Source organism: Myotis myotis, unplaced genomic scaffold, assembly GCF_014108235.1.
Source record: "Myotis myotis isolate mMyoMyo1 unplaced genomic scaffold, mMyoMyo1.p scaffold_m19_p_3, whole genome shotgun sequence".
NCBI classification, from domain to species: domain Eukaryota; kingdom Metazoa; phylum Chordata; class Mammalia; order Chiroptera; family Vespertilionidae; genus Myotis; species Myotis myotis.
In genome coordinates this window covers 82,035,833-82,057,993 of record NW_023416335.1, presented here as the reverse complement: position 1 = coordinate 82,057,993, position 22,161 = coordinate 82,035,833, and the positions used below count along the sequence as shown (strand labels likewise).

The following is a 22,161-nucleotide window of genomic DNA, read 5'->3' as shown; positions in this document are numbered from 1 at the left end:
ACATCAAAATAAAAAGCTTCTGCACAGCAAAAGAAACCATCAACAAAACAACAAGAAAACCCACTGTGTGGGAAAACATATTTGCCAATGTCATATCTGATAAGGGTTTAATCTCCAAAATTTATAGGGAACTCACACAACTTAACTTTAAAAGGAAGATAAACAATCCAATCAAAAAATGGGCAAAGGACCTAAATAGACACCTTTCAAAAGAGGACATTCAGAAATCCAAGGGACATATGAAAACATGCTCAAAGTCACTAATCATCCGAGAGATGCAAATCAAAACAACAATGAGGTACCACCTCACACCTGTCAGACTGGCTATCATCAACAAATCAACGAACGACAATTGCTGGAGATGATGTGGAGAAAAAGAACACTCGTGCACTGCTGGTGGGAATGCAGACTGGTGCAGCCACTATGGAAGACAGTATGGAGTTTCCTCAAAAAACTACAAATGGAACTCCCATTTGACCCTGTGATCCCACTTCTAGGAATATATCCCAAGAAACCAGAAACACCAATCAGAAAGGATATATGCACCCATATGTTCATAGCAGCACAATTCACCATAGCAAAGATCTGGAAACAGCCTAAGTGCCCATCAGTAGATGAATGGATTAGAAAACTGTGGTACATCTACACGATGGAATACTATGCTGCTGTAAAAAGGAAGGAACTCTTACCATTTGCAACGGCATGGATGGAACTGGAGAGCATTATGCTAAGTGAAATAAGCCAGTCAATGAAGGAAAAGTACCACATGATCTCACTCATTCATGGATAATAGAGACCATTATAAACTTTTGAACAATAATAGATACAGAGGCAGAGCTGCCTCAAACAGATTGTCAAACTGCAGCAGGAAGGCCGGGGAGGGTTGGGGGGCAGGAGGGAGCGGGGTAAGAGATCAACCGAAGGACTTGTATGCATGCAAATAAGCATAACCAATGGACATAAGACAATGGGGGGTAGGGGAGGCCAGGGGATTGTCAAGGGCGGGGAAAAAAAAATGTCAATGTTATACATTTCTTATGCAATGTTATAGGTCACAAAAACTGTAGATGAAGTCCTTTAACAAGAAGATACTCATGAATCTGCAATGATTATTGGTATTGCTTTATATAGTGATAATCATTTTTTTTTTTTTTTTTTTGGTGCCCTTGGCCAGAATAGAACCTGGGACTCTTCAGTCTGCAGGCTGACGCTCTATCCACTGAGCCAAAACAGCCAGGGCAGTGATAATCACTTTTGAATATATGGAAAGCAAATACTTTTTAGAATCTGTACAATACAGGAGTGATTTTAATGGAGTTAGCTCTAAACTAAAAAAAGCAATATGTAAGAAATATTTGCCAAGGATATTTATTAACAATTTCTCATTGAAGATGACTACTCTTCTAAACATTTATTTTATTTTTGTGCTTTTCTTTCTTAGATATCCTAATAATAAAAATGATTGAATCCTTAGACAGAGGACAGCCGTGCTCCAGGATCCTCAGCCATCAGGACAGCCTCCCCGGGGGGTCCACAGTCACATCCCCTCTTGCCATCCGCCTATGCCAGCTCCTTGCACTCTTTCTAGAACACACTTTAGAGGGACTACAGCAGCTGGTGGGGTCAGGCCAGAGTCTGGGTTGTCTCAGGTATTTGATAGATGCAGAGACTCAGCCTCACCCTGGGCCTCCTAGCGGCTGCTCCTGCTGCAGAAGCAGCTACTCATTCAGGTCAGCAGCACGGCGCTTCCACTGTGTGAGCACACTGACCATCAGGGGGCAGCTCCTGGGTTGAGCGTCTGCCCCCTGGTGGTCAGTGCACGTCATAGTGATTAGTCAACTAGTCATTCTGGTCATTCCGCCGTTCGGTCACTGGGGCGGGGGGGGGGGGGGGGGATATATATAATATATATACTAGTGGCCCAGTGCACGAAATTCGTGCACGGGGAAGGGTGTGTTCCTCAGCCTAGACTGCATCCTCTCCAATTTGGGACCCCTCGAAAAATGTCCTGCCAGTTTACAGGGATTGGGCCTAAACCAGCAGTCGGACATCCCTCTCGCAATCCAGGACTGCTGGCTCCTAACCACTCGCCTGCCTACCTGATTGCCTCTAACCACTCTGCCTGCAGGCCTGCTCACCGCCAACTGCTCCCCCCCCGCCCCCCCCCCGCTGCAGGCCTGCTCGCCCCCAACTGCTCCCTCCCGCTGCCGGCCTGCTTGCCCCCAAATGACCCCCCACCAGCCTGATCACCCCAAACTGCCCCCCCCGCTGGTCTGCTCGCCCCTACCTTCCCTCCCCACTGGCCTGCTCATCCCCAACTGTCCCCCTACTGGCCTGCTCACTCCAAACTGCCCCCCCCCCGCTGTCCTGATCACCTCCAACTGACCCCCACTGATGGCCTGCTTGCCCCCAACTGGCCACCCTGCTGGTCTGCGTACCCCCGACGGCCCCGCCCCCCACCAGCCTGATCACCCACAACTGCCCTCCCCTCTTGGCCTTGAACCGCCTCTACCTCAGCCCAGCCACCATGGCTTTGTCCAGAAGAACATCTGGAAGGTCTCCTGGAAGGTCTCCCAGTCTAATTAGTATATTACTCTTTTATTAGTATAGATATATTTGTCTGTAAATATGATTATGATTGCAGATATGAGTAGGACCAGGTAAAATTTTATAGAATGGGCCTTTTATTACAAATGGCTTGCCATGTATGCATTTTTTCTAAAGAAGTAAAAATTACTTTAAAAAATGTTTCAGGAAGACTTTGAGAAATTTACAGTATCTGCTTTTCTTCCAAGAAAGTTGTCACTTTTATGCCAGAGTGAGAATTATTTGTAGGCTTTGTATGTCAGCATTGGGCCACTGTGACTGGGGGGCACTTAGCTTGACTTGAGAGTAATTATCTTGCTCACTGGCTGGGAGGGAGGGTGTGTGGCAGACGAGATAAATACTCGGTTCTGGATTATTCATAGATGGCTGACTTTCTGGATTAATTGTGCAAGCCCCTCCTTTTATTGATGTCCACCTTCTGTTGACAGACATCTACCCTGGGAGAGAAATGAGATGAAACTCTCTTTCTTGTCATTATAAAAAGCATTTGAATTCCTAAGGTGTGATAAGGCCACCCAGCCATCCACAGTCAAGGGACACATTTTCAGGGAGGATGTTCCCACTCTTGAATAAACTAAAACAATTTTTTTCTTTTAATTTAAACTTTCTTCTATAACTGTTTTCTTGTTACTTAAAAGCTAGTTTTTTTTTTTTGAAACTGCTTCCAAAGCTTTTCAAGCTGTCTATGTCCTTGGAATGAATTTATAAATAAGAATTGAGCCCGGCGGGTGTGGCTCAGTGGTTTAGCATCGACCTATGAACCAGGAAGTCACAGTTTGATTCCAGGTCAGGCCACATGCCTAGGTTTTGGCCTGATCCCCAGTACGGGGTGTGTAGGAGGCAGCCAATCAATGATTCTCTCTCTCCCTCCCTCTCCCTTCCTCTCTGAATCAGTAAGAATATGTTTTAAAGAGAGAGAGAGAGAGAGAGAGAGAGAGAGAGAAGAGTGTATATGTTTGTAAATAAGAAAACATATATTTGATGCTCTTAGAAAGTCTTATTTTCTTTCATTAAAACTTGTGCAGTATAGGGAACTCCATAAATTCCCTTAATTTGAAGAAAGTTAGAGGGAAAGGTACTAATTCAGAGTTCCTGGGGAAAATGTATCACTTATATATTTTTTATGTTTATTTTTTTTAAATCAAAAACTGAAATATTTTCTATTCAGAAAATATATTTGGATCTAAATATCTTCTATAATTTTAACACTAAAGTATCAATTTAAATATTTTAAAAATGGTTGGGATGTTTGTTTTTTTAAATAAGTTAGGTTACTGGAGTTGTACATGTTACTGGATCACCTGGGGTAATTTTCTGATTGGAAAATTAAGAATTATAGTCAGAGGGAAGGACATTAGAATTTTAAAAGAACACATTCAATTTACTTTAGAAGCCGAACCTCTCTTATCATGTGACTTGTTTTGCATGTTTGTTAAACTGTATTATCACATAAGCATTGCTGCTATTGGGACAAACAGTGACAGTTGATTCAGGTCATTTGAATGTCCACTGTCTGTTTTATTTGTATGTTCGTTTTGACTCTGTCATATGCTCAATCTTCAGTGGAAGTCATGAGAACCTATTATTTTTGCCTGCTCCCTCCTTTACATTGGAAATATTCTTTTTTACTCAGAGGGACCTTAACTTTGATGTAAGGGATTGTTTCCGTTGCCAACTTTTTTCTTCCTTGCCAAGTAAGAAAGTTGTGAACTCTTCAGTGATGCCTTCCCCAAGATATTTGCAGATGTGGGTGGGAAAAGTCATTTCATCCCCAACCATTGCATGTCAGATGCTGGGGTGCCTGGGTGCCGCCTGGCCTGCGCCCCGGCTCTCTCTCCCTCCAATCACCATGGGGATCACGGGGCCGCAGGCCAGCCGGCAACCCGGCCCTCAGAGGTCCGGGGTTCCTGCCTTGCCTGCGTCCCGGCTCTCTCTCCCTCCAATCACCATGGGGATCACGGGCCGCAGGCTCTCTCTCCCTCCGATCGCCATGGGGATCACAGGGCCGCAGGCCAGCCAGCAAACCCAGACCCCCAGTCTGGGGTTGCCATCTGGCCTGTGCCCCGGCTCGCCCTCCGATTGCCATGGCGATCACGGGGCCACAGGCCAGCCGGCTCTCTCTCCCTCCAATCGCCATGGCGATCACCGGCCGCAGGCAGCCAGCACCCCGGTCAGGGGGTGTCGCCTGGCCTGCTGCCCGGCTTTCTGATGGCGATCACCAGCTGGGGTAAGGGCAAAGGCAGCCTTTGCCCGCCCCCTAGCTCTTGCCTGCTGCCTGGGTTGCCGATCACCGTTCTTCTGTCTTTCCCCTTTCGCCTCCCATCATTGTGTGTATGCAAATTAACCGCCATCTTTCTTGGCAGTTAATTTGCATATCGCCTTGATTAGCCAATGGGAAGCGTAGTGGAGGTACGGTTAATTACCCTTTTTGTCTTTTCTTAGATAGGATATATATATACATACACATACATATATACATATATATATATAGACTAGAGGTCCAGGGCACAAATTCATGCATGCGTAGGGTCCGGCTGGCCTGCCCTGTTTGGGGCTGGCCAGGGGCAGGGGCTGAGGGTGGCTGGTGGGCCGGCCCCACCCCCGCTCGGGGTGGGGGGGGGCCGATTGGGGATGGGGCCAGCCTGGGGGAGGATCCACAGGTGGTTGGCCAGCCGGCCTCGCCCCCTGGTTGAACTCCCACTCGAGGGGACAATTTGCATATTAGGGTTTTATTATATAGGATTCTATTTAGTAATAGGAATTTGGCAACAGTGTGGTATGCACAGAATATAAATACCAATTCTGATTTTAGAAAGGCCCTGGCAAACGTACATCTTTCTCTAATTTCAAATAAAAATCTTACATCTGAATTTGAAATAACTATGCCCATTCTCCTATAATTATTATTACTAAAATTGTTTTATGGTTATGTGGCAAGTTTACCAGAATTCTATTTAGATAGAATATTCTTCTCAGGAAAATTCAGTAATGTATATAATGAGACACAAGATCTTGATGGCATAAAGACCAAGAGAATCTGAATCACAGATCTTCTTGATTTTAAAGGTCTTATTGTTAAGGTGCTTTAAACAAGACATGGACAAAATTAAATAGTACATGAAACAAAACAAAAATCTTTTTTGGTTTGCTCAGTTTTCTATTGGATTTCAATAAACACAAATAACCACAATGGAAACTAAATTCACCCAAAAGATCATTCAATTAACAGGAGCAAATCCATGGAACTTAGATACAAATGCTAAAACAAAATATTGTAAATTTTTATCAACAAGGAAATGCTCTTAGATAAACACTAATTAGGGAGTAGCTATGCAATTTAAAACTGTACGTTGATGACTCTATAAATTGAAGAGACAGCAATTTTGCTTTAACTCTTTATAACTGTTCCTTCTAAAAAAAGTGATTTTGGCAGTTTATCAAAGACAATACACCAATATTTTTAAAATGAAGTAATAAATACACTACAGGGAACAACTACACTCACCAGAAAGAACTGACAGCTCAGGAAATGTTTAATCCTACCTTCAAGAAGAAATAAATATGGAAGAATAAAGAAACCCCATACCAATTATACTGTTTCATATTAAAGATGTTTTATTTATAGTACACAATATCTCAGACTAAAAAATTGCCAGGAAGATCCACTATTATCGGGGCTAGTTTTCCTAACTTTTGTATCATCACTTTTCTTCACTACTTAGTTTATCTAGATTTTGCTACACTGAGAAATGGTCAATAATTACAAATGGTGAAGAGAATAGGAATGTATAATGTCTTAAAACCCAAAACCTCAGAATACGAAGAGTCTGCTTATTAAGGAGTGATTTTTGAAAAATTTATTTTATAACATTTATTCATATGTAACCTGCAGGGGTCCAACCCCAGCAGGTCCAGGGGTCCCCAAAGGTGTGGACGGAGTCGGCGAAGAAGGAATGACACAGAGACAGTGTTCAGTTGATCAGCAGCCTAGCCAGGATCTCTAGCCAGGATCTCCAGCGAAGTTCTGGTTAGGATCTCCAGCCAGGTTCTGTATCCATGTTCTCTTGCTAGGTTCTCCAGCCAAGTTCTGTAGCCAGGTTCTGTCTCTAGGTTCTTCAGCCAGGTTCTCTCACTAGGTTCTGTGGCCAGTTTCTGTCCAGGATCTTTTGCCATGTTCTCTCCAGCGAAGTTCTTCTGTCTCTAGGTTCTGTGTAGGTTCTGTGTCTAGGTTCTGTGTCTAGGTTCTGTGTCTAGGTTCTGTGTGTAGGTTCTGTGTCCTGTTGTCTTGTTACATCTGTATTTATACCAGTTGATTCCAATCCTATCAATCTCTATTCCAAAGGTTAGGGCGTTTCTTATCTCCATTCCAGGGAGTAAAGATTATGTAGCTTAAGCATGATTGTAGTTAAAGTGATTAATTACCCGCCTGGCACTTAGTTAAGGGGTTTTATTCCCTCCCTAACTTCAGGGGAAAATCCCTACCTGGGGAAACAACCTTTCTCAGAGAGGTGACCTTGGTTAAAACACATAGTGCCAAGAAGGTGAGCAAACATATTAAGAACAGTATGCCATATATGCCAGGTCCCTTGAAACAGCAAGGATGGACCGGCTCCCGGCAGTAACCATTATTTATCTTACCTGCAAATGCAAAAGCTGCAACACCCAGTCCTACAGCTATGAAGCTTCTTGCCTGTGGAGGAAAAATAATAATCACTTACAGTATTACACACTGGGTTTTAAAAGTAAATCATTTTTAATAATGTAAATAATTATGTTAAATACTACATTTTCTTCAATTTCTTCTGACAACAGAACTTAAAAAAATCTGTAGTTAATGGGATTATATCTCCTGTACACCAAATCAGTTTTCAGTGAACTAAAATAATTCTAGAGTTTCATTTAATTTTCATAAACTTGAATTCATTCTAACCTAGAGCTTTTATATTACTTATTGCTAAAATGTTTTCTACAGACCATTCTTAACAGTGGGTTTAATATATTTATCTTCTATAAAGATAAAAGGCACATTTTTCCTACTACATTACACTTGCAATACTCAATGGCATTTATTATATGTAAAAATTTAGTAAAACATTACATGCATATTTAGTAAATATGTCAAACTTCCAAAAACTATTTAAAATGTAAATAATTTAAAAGCTAGTCTATTTCTACCTTTCTAGAATGATGTAAAAATTATTAAGCAAGAGTCAAGAGTTCAGAATCTAAAGTTATGAGCTCATTCTGATAAAAATCTATTTTAAATTAGTATATACCCCATATTATTATATGCTTTTCAGTCTCAGCCCTCCATCTTAAGTTGGTTAGAGCATCATCCCAATATGCCAATCAATGAATGCATAAATAAGTGAAACACCAAATCAATATTTCTCTTTCTCTCTCCCTTCTTCTTGTTCTAAAATCAATAAAAATAATAATAATAATAATTCTGCTGGATCTTATGGATTTACCTCTCACACCACACTAATCACTTTAGGAAAATAGGTGCACCACAACATAAAAAGGTTTATGTATCAGAGATCAATGGTTGCCCCACCCATATCCATTCTCCTTTTCTTCTATGGGATCAAGAATTCCATTTTTAGTCAGACATATATTTCCAAGCCTCCCTTAGTATGGATACAGAATTAAGGAGAATTAAGGAGATATACCATAGAAATCTTTTTGTTGGATTAGTGGTGTGAAACGTCAGAGCCAACAAAAATCTTTTAAAAGCAGGAATAATCAGGAGGAAGCCAATCAATGATTCTCCCTCATCACTGATGTTTTCTCTCTCTCTCTCTCCCTTGCTTTCTAAAATCAATAAAAATATATTAATGTATGTAAATGACAGCATAGAGACTTGGCATATGGTAAAAACAACTAGCTATTGCCCATATATATAAAAGCCCAGCGACTGAATGGCAGAATGAGCAGAATGAACGGTCAACCAGTCACTATGATGCGCACTGACTACCAGGGGGCAGATGCTTAACGCAGGAGCTGCTCCCTGGTGGTCAGTGTGCACCCACAGTGGGAGCGCCGCTCGGCTGACCAGGATGAGCGGCACTCCCACAGAGGGAGTAGCCACTCAGAGGGCGGGTCCACAGCCACTTGGCTGACCAGGATGAGCGGCACTCCCACAGCGGGCCGATCCCCACAGGCCACGCCCCCCACCAGTGCACAAATCCGTGCACTGGGCCTCTAGTTCAATGTAAGTGGCATAACAGAAATATGAATAATGTTTTATAACATTTAAATTTGTCTGAGAAAATTCATAGAAGTGCTTTTTGAGGTAGCCTCGAGAAAATGCAGTTCTCTGGATTAAATAATTCAAATTTCCACATTATGAAAAATGCATTATTTCAAAAATATAAAACCTTAAAAAATTGAGTTATCCTAATTTCACATTTTAAATGTTTTTATTGATTTCAGAGAGGGAGAGACAGAAGCATCAATGATGAGAGAACCATGACCCCCACTGGGGATCAAGCTTGAAACCCACAACCTGGGCATGTGCCCGGACCTGGAATCAAACTGAGACCTCCAGACAGAACCTGGCTGGAGATCCTGGACAGAACCTGGCTGGAGATCCTGGCTAGAACCTGGCTAGAGAACCTAAAAGTAAAAAAATAAAAAACTGAGACCTCCTGCTTCATAGGTCGACGCTCAACAAATGAGCCACACAGGGTGGGCCTAATTTCACATTTTTATAGATTAATAATTATTGCATCATTTTTACTATTTCAACTATTCAAAACATATGAAACAAATAGTTGCCTCTACAATTCCAAAGGGATTTTTATTTTAAGGTATTTCTATCAGAAACATTAAGCTATGAGGCATTTGCTCATTTTTCATTTTAATCTAATAATATGTAAGGCTAAATTGTGTTTAACAATAAAAATTCAATTTAAATGAACAAGTAAGTATTTAACACTCTGTTGATTATTCTCCATTTGTCCCTATAGAACGTTTTCTACCCTTCTTTGCCTTATTCTGTAGCTCTGCCTCCCTTATCTCTAAGGACTACATGTGGAACAGAATGCTACACTTGGTTTACCAATCCCACCACAGGACTCCAAATACCTCTGCCCATTATATCTCGGTGTCAGGTTGCAAAAGAAAACACAACACAGTCAAGTACTGAATAGAACAATGCTCTACTCACATAGAGGAGAAACAGAGCAAGGCCAGCACCAAGTGTGTGCATGGGTCCCTTATAGCTAGTGGGTGCCCTGACAGTGGTCAAGAGGAAACGAGCCTCGGAGCATGCTCTAATGCTGCAGCAGAACGACCCATCACCCCTCCCACCACCCCACTCCCTCCCACCCATGGATTCTAAAATACTGAAAGCTGGAGGCATGTCTGAGGACCCTGACTGCTTTAAGCCGAACAAAGACCACTTAGAGAGCCTGAAGCAGGGACTAATAGTCCCACGAAGGTGATAAACGGAGCAAAGTCAGAGTGGCTCCTCATCTTTTAGTAAGGAAGTGTTGGAAGCTCAAGTAGGCAGAGCAAAGTCAAAAACCTGTGCATGTGACCTTGCCTTTCTCAACAGAAAGCATCAGCAGAAAAGCAAAAAATGGAAGGAGATAGAAATAATAGTACAAATTATTCCCAGCTATGTTTCCTCTTTGGACACAGCTCCTATTTAGTGGTTCTTCTTCCATGCCAACAACTCTTGAGTTCTGGAATACAATTCACATCACCTCCGTTGCCGCTTTGCCTGGGTGGGTAACAGTTTCCAACTGTTCCAAGTCCTTGACAGAATTATCATCCCTTTTTTATTACCTAACCAGGCCCACACCTCTGCAAATAGTCCATTAAACTATCTTCAAAAAAAGCCATCCATCTGTTACTACCAGGACCCTCGCTGATACAAACATCACACTATATACTAATCATTATACTCTTTACAAGAGATTTAGTAGCATGGAACAAGACAAAGGGTCCTGTGTAGAACATAGTGGGAGTCCAATGTTTATGCTAACCTCCCAAAGACCTTTTTATTACAGCATTTATTGCACTAAATTATAGTTAGGTGTCCTGCCTTCTTCAGCTTTTGTAGGAATCCAGAGCCTTTTAAAAATATGATGAAATCTATAGATGCCACAATAAACCACAAATATATATATACACCCTGAAGCCCTTCAGTCCACAAACCCAACATAAGAACCTCTGAAATAAATAAATAAATAGCAAGCTCACTGAAGTCCAGGGAAGTGTCTTATGCACCTTTACTCTCCTAGAGTAAGGACCTTCGTTTATGTATACATTTTTTATTCATTCAATAACACAAGAAAAACAATTTTGATTCCAAGAACTGATCTCTATTTCTAAAGACCAACTTTACAGAAAGACTAGAGGCCCAGTGCACAAAAATTTATGCACTCGGGGGGGGAGGGGGTCCCTCAGCCCGGCCTGTGCCCTCTCACAGTCTGGGACCCCTCGGGAGATAACAACCTGCTGCCTTAGGCCTGCTCCCGGGTGACAGAGGGCAGGCCCAATCCATAGGTGCAGCCCCTGGACAGGCTCAGAGCAGGGCCGATTGGGGAGTTGGGGCACAGCCCCTGTCATGCACAGAGCAGGGAGGATTGGGAGGTTGCAATGCCACCCTCAGTCACGCTCAGGGTAGGGCAGATTGGGGGGTTGGGGCACCGCCCCCTGTCACACTCAAGGCAGGGTTGATGGGCAGGTTGCGGCGCCACCCCCTGTCACTCACAGAGCAGGGCCTATTAGGGGGGTTGGGGCTCCGTACCCTGTCACGCACAGAGCAGGGTCGATTAGGGGGTTGGGGAGCACCCCCTGTCACTCACAGAGTAGGGCCGATAGGGAAGTTGGGGCACCACCCCCTGTCACACACAGAGCAGGGCGGATCAGGGGGTTGGGGCACCGCACCCTGTCACACTCAGGGCAGGGCCGATGGGGAGGTTATGACTCTACCCCGTCACACACAGAGCAGGCCCGTGGGGGGGGGGGGGGTGTTGGGGCGCCGCACCCTGTCACACACAGAGCAGGGCCAATCAGGGGTATGGAGCACTGAACCCTGTCAAACACAGAGCAGCAGGGCGATCAGGGGCTTGGGGAGCTCCCCTCTATCAGGCACAGAGCAGGGCTGATCAGGGGGTTGGGGCGCCTTCCCCTGTCACAAACAGAGCAGGGCGGATAGGGAGGTTGTGGCCTCACCCGCTGTCACACACAGAGCCGCAGGGCGATCAGGGGGTTTGGGCGCTGCCCCCTGTCATGCTGATCCCGGTGGCAGGAGGCCTCGTGGCTCCACTGATCCCGGTGCTGGGAGGCATATTACCCTTTTACTATATAGGATAGAGGCCTGGTGCAAGAGTGGAGGCTGGCTGGTTTGCCCTGAAGGGTGTCCTGGATCAGGGTAGGGGTCCCCACTTGGGTGCCTGGCCAGCCTAGATGAGGGGATGATGACTGCAGCTGGTCACACACCCTTCAGGGTGAGGGTCCCCACTGGGGTGCCTGGCCAGTCTGGGTGAGAGGCTGAGGGCTGTTTTCAGGCTGGCAGGTGACTGAAGCTCCCAACTGCTCCTTTTTTTCTTTTTTTTCTTTTTTTATTCTGGGCCAGCTTTTGCTCTGAGGCTTGGCTCCAGCTCTTAGGCCTCCGCTGCTGAAAGCAGGTATCTGGTTTGTTTGGGTTCTATAATCGAAACACTGTTTCAACTCCAGCTCTGAGATCCCGACTGGCTGAAAGCAGGTTTCTGGGGTTTTGTTTAGCTTCTATATTTGTAACAATGTTTCAAACTGTAAGCTCAGAGGCCGGCAGCGGCAGGCGGGGAACGTTGGAGTCCTCCGTCACTGAAGCAAGCAAGCCTCATGTTCGCTTCAAGCTGCCTGCTGCCGGCCGCCATCTTGGCTGGCAGTTAATTTGCATGTTGCTCTGATTAGCCAATGGGAAGGGTAGCAGACGTACGGCTAATTACCATGCTTCTCTCTTTTTAGATAGGATAAATACACCTTTAAAAACAACAGAAAGAAACCCAAATTAGGTGGATCACTAGAGCAAAAAAAGGATGTTCAATAAATGACTAAAAACCATGCAATCAAAATCTTACTGCTCCATACTGAGAAGACAAAGTATAGCACAGCTAATCAAAGTCTCATTTCTTTATTGGAACTAAAATTCCTTGTTGGAAAAGTGTTGTACCTGATCTACCTCTTTAACTGTATTTTAATTAACTTTATATTAAATCAGTTTGTTTTTTAGCATTAACAACTGAAACAAACAAACATATATTATTTGGAAGCTGAGCCCAAGATGAAATTTAAAAAATATATAATGTGTTCTGCCCAACCAGATTTTGTCCTCTGAAATAAGAATAAAGGTCCTCATAAAGTTTTCTATAAAAATACTAAGGCTGCAAAAAACCGGTTTGGCTCAGTGGATAGAGCGTCAGCCTGCAGACTGAAGGGTCCCAGGTTCGATTCCGGTCAAGGGCATGTACCTTGGTTGCAGGCACGTCCCTGGTGGGAGATGTGCAGGAGGCAGCTGATCGATGTTTCTCTCTCATCGATGTTTCTAACTCTCTATCTCTCTCCCTTCCTCTCTGTAAAAAATCAATAAAATATATTTTTAAAAAATTTTCTAAAATAAAAAAAAAATACTAAGGCTGTTAGATGTACTCAATTAACTTAAACCTTTAATGTTAACTGGTTCAACATAGGAATATGATTTGTTTCCCAGAAAGAAAAAAATATGTATCTACTATACTACCTAACATTTTTTCATTCACTAAAAAATCATTGGTTTTTGTTTTTGTTTTCTCAGACCCAAATTTAGAGAGTTCTAACACAAGTTTCCCTAACCATCCACATTTGTAAATGACCCAAACAGTGAAAATAAACTAATTGCAAATTTAGGAAATAGATAGTACAATACAGTCAATCTGATACCTGAGCAAGTAGTTCACACAGAACTCTGACCTAATCTTTATTTGAATTTTTAAAAGTAAAAGAATACTTAACACACAGTGGAGTTTTTAAATAGCCCATGATTCATTTAGCATAGCTGTGTTAATAGAGAATTCCATAAACATCTGTAGTTTACTTTTGTTGAAAAAATTCATATATGCTTTATCACTATGCTATTTCACATTTACTTAAAGTTCAGTATTGTATCCTCAGGCTGGTAGGATCTATTTTGTTTCTTTTACATATGCAACATAGTATTTGATTCAGTGGCAAGAACAAAGATGTACTTCAATTTTTATTTGAATATTTTTTTAAACAATGATGCTTTAAATCTAAATTGCCAGTAACGGATGACACAAATGACATTGAAAAGGCAATTTAAAAGCAAAATGGTGAATCAGGAATAGTGTTAGTACCACAAGTACATTCATTTTATACCAACTAGGCAATAACCAGGTTAAATGTCTAAAATTGCTCAAGCAACTTGACTGACAGCATGGTACATCTGTACATTTATAGAAAGTAGAGAAATGCTATGATTTCTTTGACTTAGAAAAATTAGAATGTGTGCTGAAAATAAAATCAGGCAGTGTGATTTAAAAAGAAAGGTGTGTGTATACCTGTACACTGGCCTAAGCTAAAACTGCCATACATGTCACACATATGTAGGAGATAGTGAATGGTAAGTGTAGATGCCATACAAGGTGCTTTTCTTTGCTCTTCTCTTTAAAAGAAAAATTACAAGACTGCCTTGGGCAAGTTTTAATTTTGAAACATTTTCTTTGAAGAGTCAAATGTATATGGGTTAGAAAAATAACTAACAGCCTGGCTGGTGTGAACCATGAGGTCATGGCTCAATTCCCAGTCAGGGCACACATCCGGGTTGTGGGCTCTGGCTCGATCCCTAGCAGGGAGTATGCAGGAGGCAATGGATCAATGATTTTCTCTCGCAGAAACCAAGATGGCGGCATAGGTAAACACCTAAAATTGCTGCCTCGCACAACCACTTCAAAAATACAACTAAAAGACAAAACGGACATCATCCAGAACCACAGGAAGGCTGGCTGAGGGGAAATTCTACAACGAGAAGGAAAGAGAAAAGCACACTGAGACTCAGAGGAGGTGCGGAAGTGCAGAGGTACAGAGGCACGCGCGGAAAGGGCTGGCAACTGAGGATTCGGTTATCTTTTTCAATCAGGAGGGAGTCTAAAGCTCCCGACAGCCCTGACTCCAGTTCTGGGTGAGTCTCTGGGGACCCAGACTCATTTGGGGAGAAACTGGACTGTCTGGCAGCGGGCAGAACTCGAGGGCAGCTTTCTCTCAGAGGTGCTTGCAGCAATTACCGTGGGACACTGAGACCCAGGACCTCTCAGGTTAGGGTTGAGGATCAGCCATAGCTGTTTGCTCCACCCTGTTGATTCCCTGAGACACCGCCCCACCCAAGCTGTGCACAGAGGCTTTTGCATATGAATGACCTGGCCCTTTACAATCTAAAATTACCTAACAAACTGCAGCTGGGTCAGAAAGACACAGATCATCCAAAAGAAGGCCCAAGGCCTCAAAGCAGATTGCATTGCTTCACAGCTGGGACTCATCTGGGGACCTCCAAATCCCAAACAAAGAAGAGGAATCAGCAGATCTCTCCATAGCTCCTGCTGGGTAGCCTCAGGCAGAGGCTAAATTAGCATCTCCTTAGAGATCCAAGTGCCAGTGTACCCAGTGGTCAGAGTGGGACCATCCAGATTACAACCTCTCAGATCCATAAGGGACACACTCAGGGGGCAGACTCAGTGAGGACCAAAGCCCCACTGAAACAAGTCTTGCCCCATAAGGGCGTGTCCAGCACAGAAGTTCTCCCACTGTAGACACAGCTGAATCTCACAGCCAATTGGCCTGGAGGTCAATTCCTCCCAGGATACCAACTACAATCAAGGCTAAACTACAACAAGACTGTGCAAACATCCCACAAAGGGGTGCACCAAGAGTGTCCACCTCAGGTAATTGAGGAGGCTGAGCCACTGGGCCCTATTGGACACCTAGCACAAAAAATCACTCTATCAACACAGGAAAGCAGCCAAAATGCAGAGACAAAGAAACAGGTCAAAAATGACAGAAATGGAGGAAAGCAAACTACTGGATATAGAGTTCAAAACCACGGTTTTAAGGTTTTTCAAGAATTTTCTAGAAACCGCTGATAAATTTAGTAAAACCCTCAATAAGTCTAGTGAGACTCTCAATAAGTCTAGCGAGACCCTCGAGGATATGAAAAAGGACCAACTAGAAATTAAGCATACACTGACTGAAATAAAGAATATTATACAGACTTCCAAAAGCAGACCAGAGGATTGCAAGAATCAAGTGAAAGATTTGAAGTACGGAGAAGTAAAAAACACCCACCAGAAAAGAAAAAAGAAAAAAGAATCCAAAAATATGAAGCCTCTGGGACAACTTCAAGCGTACCAACATCCGAATTATAGGGGTGCCAGAAGAAGAGAGAGAGCAAGATATTGAAAACCTATTTGGAGAAATAATGACAGAAAACTTCCCCTACCTGGTGAAATAAATAAACTTACAAGTCCAGGAAGCGCATAGAACCCCAAACAAAAGGAATCCAAAGAGGACCATACCAAGACACATCATAATTAAAATGTCAAGAGCAAAAGACAAAGAGAGAATCTTAAAAGCAGCAAGATAAAAACAGCTAGTTACCTACAAGGGAGTACCCATATGACTGTCAGCTGACTTCACAACAGAGACTATGCAGACCAGAAGGGAATGGCAAGAATATTCAAAGAGATGAATACCAAGAACCTACAACCAAGATTAGTCTACCCAGCAAAGCTATCATTCAGAACTGAAGGTCAGATAAAGAGCTTCACAGATAAGAAAAAGCTAAAGGAGTTCATCACCACCAACCCAGTATTATATGAAATGCTGAAAGGTATTCTTTAAGAAGAGGAAGAAGAAGAAAAAGGTAAAGATAAAAATTATGAACAACAAATACATATCTATCAACAAGTGAATCTAAAAATCAAGTGAATAAAAAAATCTGATGAACAAAATAAACTGGTGAATAAAATAGAATCAGGGGCATAGAAAGGGAGTGGACAGACAATTCTCAGGGGAAAAGGGGTGTGGGGATGCAGGAAGAGACTGGACAAAAATTGCACACCTATGGATGAGGACAGGAGGGGGGGGTAAGGGCAGAGGGGGGTGGGAACTGGGTGGAGGGGAGGTATGGGGGAAAAAAAGAGGAACAACTGTAACAATCTGAACAATAATAATTTTTTAAAAAATGATTTTCTCTCATCACTGATGTTTCTATCTCGCTCTCCCTGTCCTTCCTCTCTGAAATCAATAAAAGTATATTAAAAAATAAATAAATAAAAATAACTAACATTTTCTACGCCTGCAGAAGACCTAATTATATATATCTACACTAATAAAAGAAAAACATGCAAATTGACCATATCTTTGCTACGCGTTAAGCCACGCCCACCAGCCAATCAGAGCGACTATATGAAAATTAATCCAACCAAGATGACAGCCGGCATCCATGGAGCTGGAGTAAGCAGGAGGCTTGGTTGCCCCAATGATGGAGGAAGCCAAGCTTCCCACCTGCCGCAGAGACTCTGAGCTCCACTCAAAGCAAAAAGGTTTCAATTATATAAGGTAAATAAACCCCGGATACCTTCTTTCAGCCGGCTGTGGCCACGGAGCTGGAGCAAGCAGGAGGCTTCCCTCCCGTCCCCCCTGGCCAGCTCTGAGCTCCTCTCAAGGCTACAAAATTTCAATTATAGAAGGTAAATAAATCCCAGAATAAAAAAAATAAAATAAAATAAAGGAGAGGCTGGGAGTTTCCATCGCCGCGGGGGTTGGCCAGCCTGAAAACGGCCCTCAGCCCCTCACCCAGACTGGCCAGGCACCCCAGTGGACCCAGCACCCTAAAGGGGGTGTGGCCAGCCTGAAAGCAGGCATCAGCCCCTCATGCAGGCTGGCCAAACCTCCATGGGGTGAGGGTCCCCACTGGGGGGGGGGGGCCTGACCAGCCTGCAAACAGCCATCAGCCCCTCACCCAGGCTGGCCAGGCATCCCAGTGGGGACCCCCACCCTGAAGGGGATGTGACCAGCCTGCAAACACCCATCAGCCCCTCACCCAGGCTGGCCAGGCACACCAGTGGGGACCCCCACCCTGATCCGGGACACCCTTCATGGCAAATCAGCGGGCCCCCACCCATCACCAGGCCTCTATCCTATCTAATAAAAGACAAAAAGGGTAATTAACTGTACCTCCGCTACGCTTTCCATTGGCTAATCAGCAATATATGCAAATTAACTGCCAACAAAGATGGCGGCAGGCAGCCACACAGCTGAAGCGAGCAGGAGGTTTGCTTGCTCCAGTGATGGAGGATGCCAAGGTTCCCCGCCTGCCGCGGCCTGCTCTAAGCTCTGAAAGCAACAGCTCCAAAAGCAACAAAGTTTCAATTATAGAAGCTAAACAAATCCCAGATACCTGCTTTCAGCCAGCTGCGGCCTCACAGCTGGAGCGAGGAGGACGGCAACAAAGTTTCAATTATAGAAGCCAAACAAACCCCAGATACCTGCTTTCAGCCAGCCTTGGCCTCAGAGCTGGGAGCGCCAGTGACGGCAACAGAGTTTCAATTATAGAAGGTAAATAAATCCCAGAATAAAAAAAAAAGGAAAAAAAGAGAGGCTGGGAGCTTGTCGCAGGCCAGCCTGAAAACAACCCTCAGCCCCTCACCCAAACTGGCCAGGCACCCCAGTGGGGACCCCCACCCTAAAGGGGGTGTGGCCAGCCTGAAAACAGCCATCATCCCCTCACCCAGGCTGGTCAAGCACCCAAGCAGGACCCTTACCTTGATCCAGGACACCCTTCAGGGCAAACCAGCCGGCCCCCACCCGTGCACCAGGCCTCTATCCTATATAGTAAAAGGGTAATATGCAAACCGACCCTAATAGCAGAAGGACTGGGAATGACTGGTCACTATGACACACTGACCACTAGGGGGCAGACGCTCAATGCAGGAGCTGCCCTCTGTTGGTCAGTGCGCTCCCACAGGGGGAGCTCTGCTCAGCCACAAGCCAGGCTGATGGCTGCCAGTACAGCGGTGGTGGTGGGAGCATCTCCCACCTCCTCAGCAATGCTAAGGATGTCTGACTGCAGGTTAGGTCTGCTCCCCGCTGGCAAGTAGACATGCCCCGAGGGCTGCCGGGCTGCCAGAGGGATATCAGATTGCCATCTTAGGCCCAATCCCTCAGGGAGCAGGCCTAAGTCAGCAGGTGGTCATCCCCCGAGGGGTCCCAGACTGCGAGAGGGCACAGGCCGGGCTGAGGGACTCTCCCCCCAAGTACACAAATTTTTGTGCAATGGGCCTCTAGTCCTATATAATAAAAGGCTAATATGCAAACTGACCCTAACAGCAGAACAACTGGGAATGACTGGTCACTATGACACACACTGACCACCAGGGGGCAGACGCTCAATGCAGGAGCTGCCCTCTGGAGGTCAGTGCACTCCCACAGGGGGAGCTCTGCTCAGCTACAAGCCAGGCTGACGGCTGCCAGTATAGCGGTGGTGGTGGGAGCCTCTCCCGCCTCCTCAGCAGCGCTAAGGATGTCCGACTGCAGCTTAGGCCTGTTCCCCGCTGGCAAGTGGACATCCCCCGTGGGCTCCCGGGCTGCCAGAGGGATGTCTGACTGCCAGCTTGTGCCCGTTCCCCCAGGGAGCGGGCCTAAGCCAGCAGGTGGGCATCCTCCGAGGGGTCCCAGACTGCAAGAGGGCATAGGCCGGGCTGAGGGGCCCCCCCGAGTGCACAAATTTTTGTGCACCGGGCCTCTAGTGTGTGTGTGTGTGTGTGTGTGTATAATGTATGCTGTACAAAACTGGGCTAGCACATACATAGAACAAGATGATCTTTCTAGAAATATGTACACATATATACCTAAAATATAAACCAGTTACAAAACAGTTTAAAATCCCACCAATAAATTATTTTACAATTAAGCCAGGCTGGGAAAATAGAAAACATTGTATTTACCCCATATTTGTAAATTCAGTTTTTAACAATTGCATGATGGTCACCATGGAAAACAAAAATGATAAAAAATGTGCAAAACAAATTTATGTGATATTGATAAAAATGTTTAAGTTTTTAAAAATGCATGACTTTAGATTATATTGGTCAAAATGGCCAAAAAGCATTGTTTTCACTGCACTCCCTATAACCATATACAGTGCATGAATAAGTTAGATTTAAATATTTCCAGGCATATGCGTAATAGCACCATAGAAATCAGCTTAAAGGTTAATGCTCAATAGAATCATTGGTCGGTTTCAAAATCACGAGAGAATTATCATAGAGAATCCTTTTCCAAGATCACTAAGTGTTGCTGAAGAAAAGTCTTATGTCCAGCCCTAGCTGGTTTGGCTCAGTGGATAGAGCTTTGGCCTGAGGACTGAAGAGTTCCAGGCTTGATTCCCATCAAGGGCACATGCCTGGGTTGTGGGCTCGATCCCCAGTGTGGGCGTGCTGGAGGCAGAAACATCATTGATGTTTCTATCTCTCCCTCTGCCTTCCTCTCTGAAATCAATAACAAAATAAAATAAAATAAAATAAGAAGAAGTCTTATGTCCACACCAAATAGCATTATTACAAAAGTATGGTTCCTGGCGACGGCTGGGCCTTCAACTCTGCTCCATATCATCATCTTCCTCATCCTTAACTGGTACCCCTCCCTTTTTGCTCTTAGTATCTTAAATCTTCACTTTTTTCATAAGCCTTCATATTTTTCATCCATGCAGCAAGCATGAACGCCTTCAATATTCCACCACTTCACCCTTCCATGTATATAGAGGGGTGCTACAGATAGATAGTCCATCAGCTTCAAAGTTAATCAGGCTAGGACTCCAATTCCAACTTAACATTTACCAGCTGTGACCCTGAACTGATCTCCTTGGGCCCCATTTCCTCATCTATAAATTGACAATGTGAATATCTATGTTGTAGGATGCTCATAATGAAATATAAGATAAGGTTACAAAAGTACCCAGTACACTGTCTAAACAAGGCAAAAACTCTATGTTAGTCCTTTCTTCAGTCATACATCAGCATACGTTACTCCTCTCTGTTCACTCTGCTAGGTGCTCCTGGAAAATTCCTACTTACCAAGAAACCGCTTTGAGGTCATCCCTCAATAAAGCTTTCCCTGCCCACTTCCTTGCCTAAGTAAAACTCTTCAGTGTCCCTTAGTACTTAGAAAACCTCTCTATTATCATAGCTAGTATATTATTTAATAACTAGAGGCCTGGTGCATAACATCTGTGCCCTGGGGGATGGGGGGTCCCTCAGCCCCGCCTGTGCTCTCTCGCAGTCCAGGACCCTTCAGGGGATGTCCGACTGCCAGCTTAGGCCCACTCCCCGCAGAACATCCCCCAAGGGGTCCTTAATGCTGCTGTGGAGGTGAGAAAGGCTCCCGCCACCGCTGCTGCCAGCTGTGAGCCTGGCTTCTGGCTGAGCAGCGCTGCCCCTGTTTATCTGCATCCTGGTGGTCATTGTGCATCATAGCGACAAGTTGTTCTGCCATTTGATTTGCATATTAGGGTTTTATTATATAGGATGGTTTACTTATTTCAAATCCCTTCTAAAATGTGAACTTACGGAGGTAGGGACTATGTTTACCTCTTTGGAGTTCCAAAATCTACCAAAGTACCTAGCACGTAGTGTGTTTTTAAAAAGTTTGTGTAATGGAATAAATATGGTCTTGAAAAGCTCCCCTACTATCCAGATGCCTCTGTGTACTATATTGGTGTCTGCTAGTAACAGGAATTATGTTTTGAAATGAGAAAAAATATAATGAATAATGATAGTTAAGCTTAAGAGATTGACATTTAATCACGCCTTAAAATATTCTGGACTAGGGTAAATATATCCAAAAGTCTCATGGGAGACAAAGAAAATGATGTTTAGGACCTGTGTCAGGTAGATTTTATTATAAAAATGAAAGAAAGATAATCCACAGTATGAACGCATAAAGGAATAAATGACTTGCTAAACAAACATTAACAAAAATAAAGAAAATCCCAATAAAAGAGTTAGGTAACTTATCAAGTAGCCATTTGGAGGCCATCTCCTATCTCTGATTGGCTGACTGATTTCAAAAAATACTCAGTAAGTGTTTATTAGAATTGCCAATCACAATTCGAAGTCTTGAGGATATTCCTATCCTTGTGAAGCACATTTTAACGTGAGCCCAAATACAAACAATCTAAGCAAGGAAAATATACAATAGAGAGTGGGCTACATAGAAAAATTAAGTAAGTAAATGAAATATGGAGAGAGTGACAAATTCAGAGTGAGCAAGGAAAGCTTCACTGAAAAGGTGCCTTTAGAAAAAAAAGAAAATGAAGAAGGAATATCTAAGGAAAAATCACTGTGGGTAGAGGGAACATGGTTGAAGGTTCTAAGGCAGGGTATGTCTGGTGTACTTGGGCACAGCCAGGAGGTTAGTGTGCACAGAGCAGAATGTGAGATGGGGTAAATAAAGAATAGGAAATGAGGTCAGAAAGGTAACATGGGGATTAGAGTATGGCAGACCTTA

General features: G+C 43.9%; 1 protein-coding gene across 1 annotated transcript in view; it reads right to left on the bottom strand.

Moving 5' to 3' along the window:
- The window catches only part of DNAJC15 (DnaJ heat shock protein family (Hsp40) member C15), a 106,058-nt gene that overhangs the window by 68,263 nt on the left and 15,634 nt on the right, over window positions 1-22,161 (bottom strand). Inside the window, exon 2 of the mRNA XM_036300134.1 lies at window positions 7,246-7,297. Coding sequence (XP_036156027.1) covers window positions 7,246-7,297 — 52 coding nt within the window. The remainder of the gene's footprint in view (window positions 1-7,245; window positions 7,298-22,161) is intronic.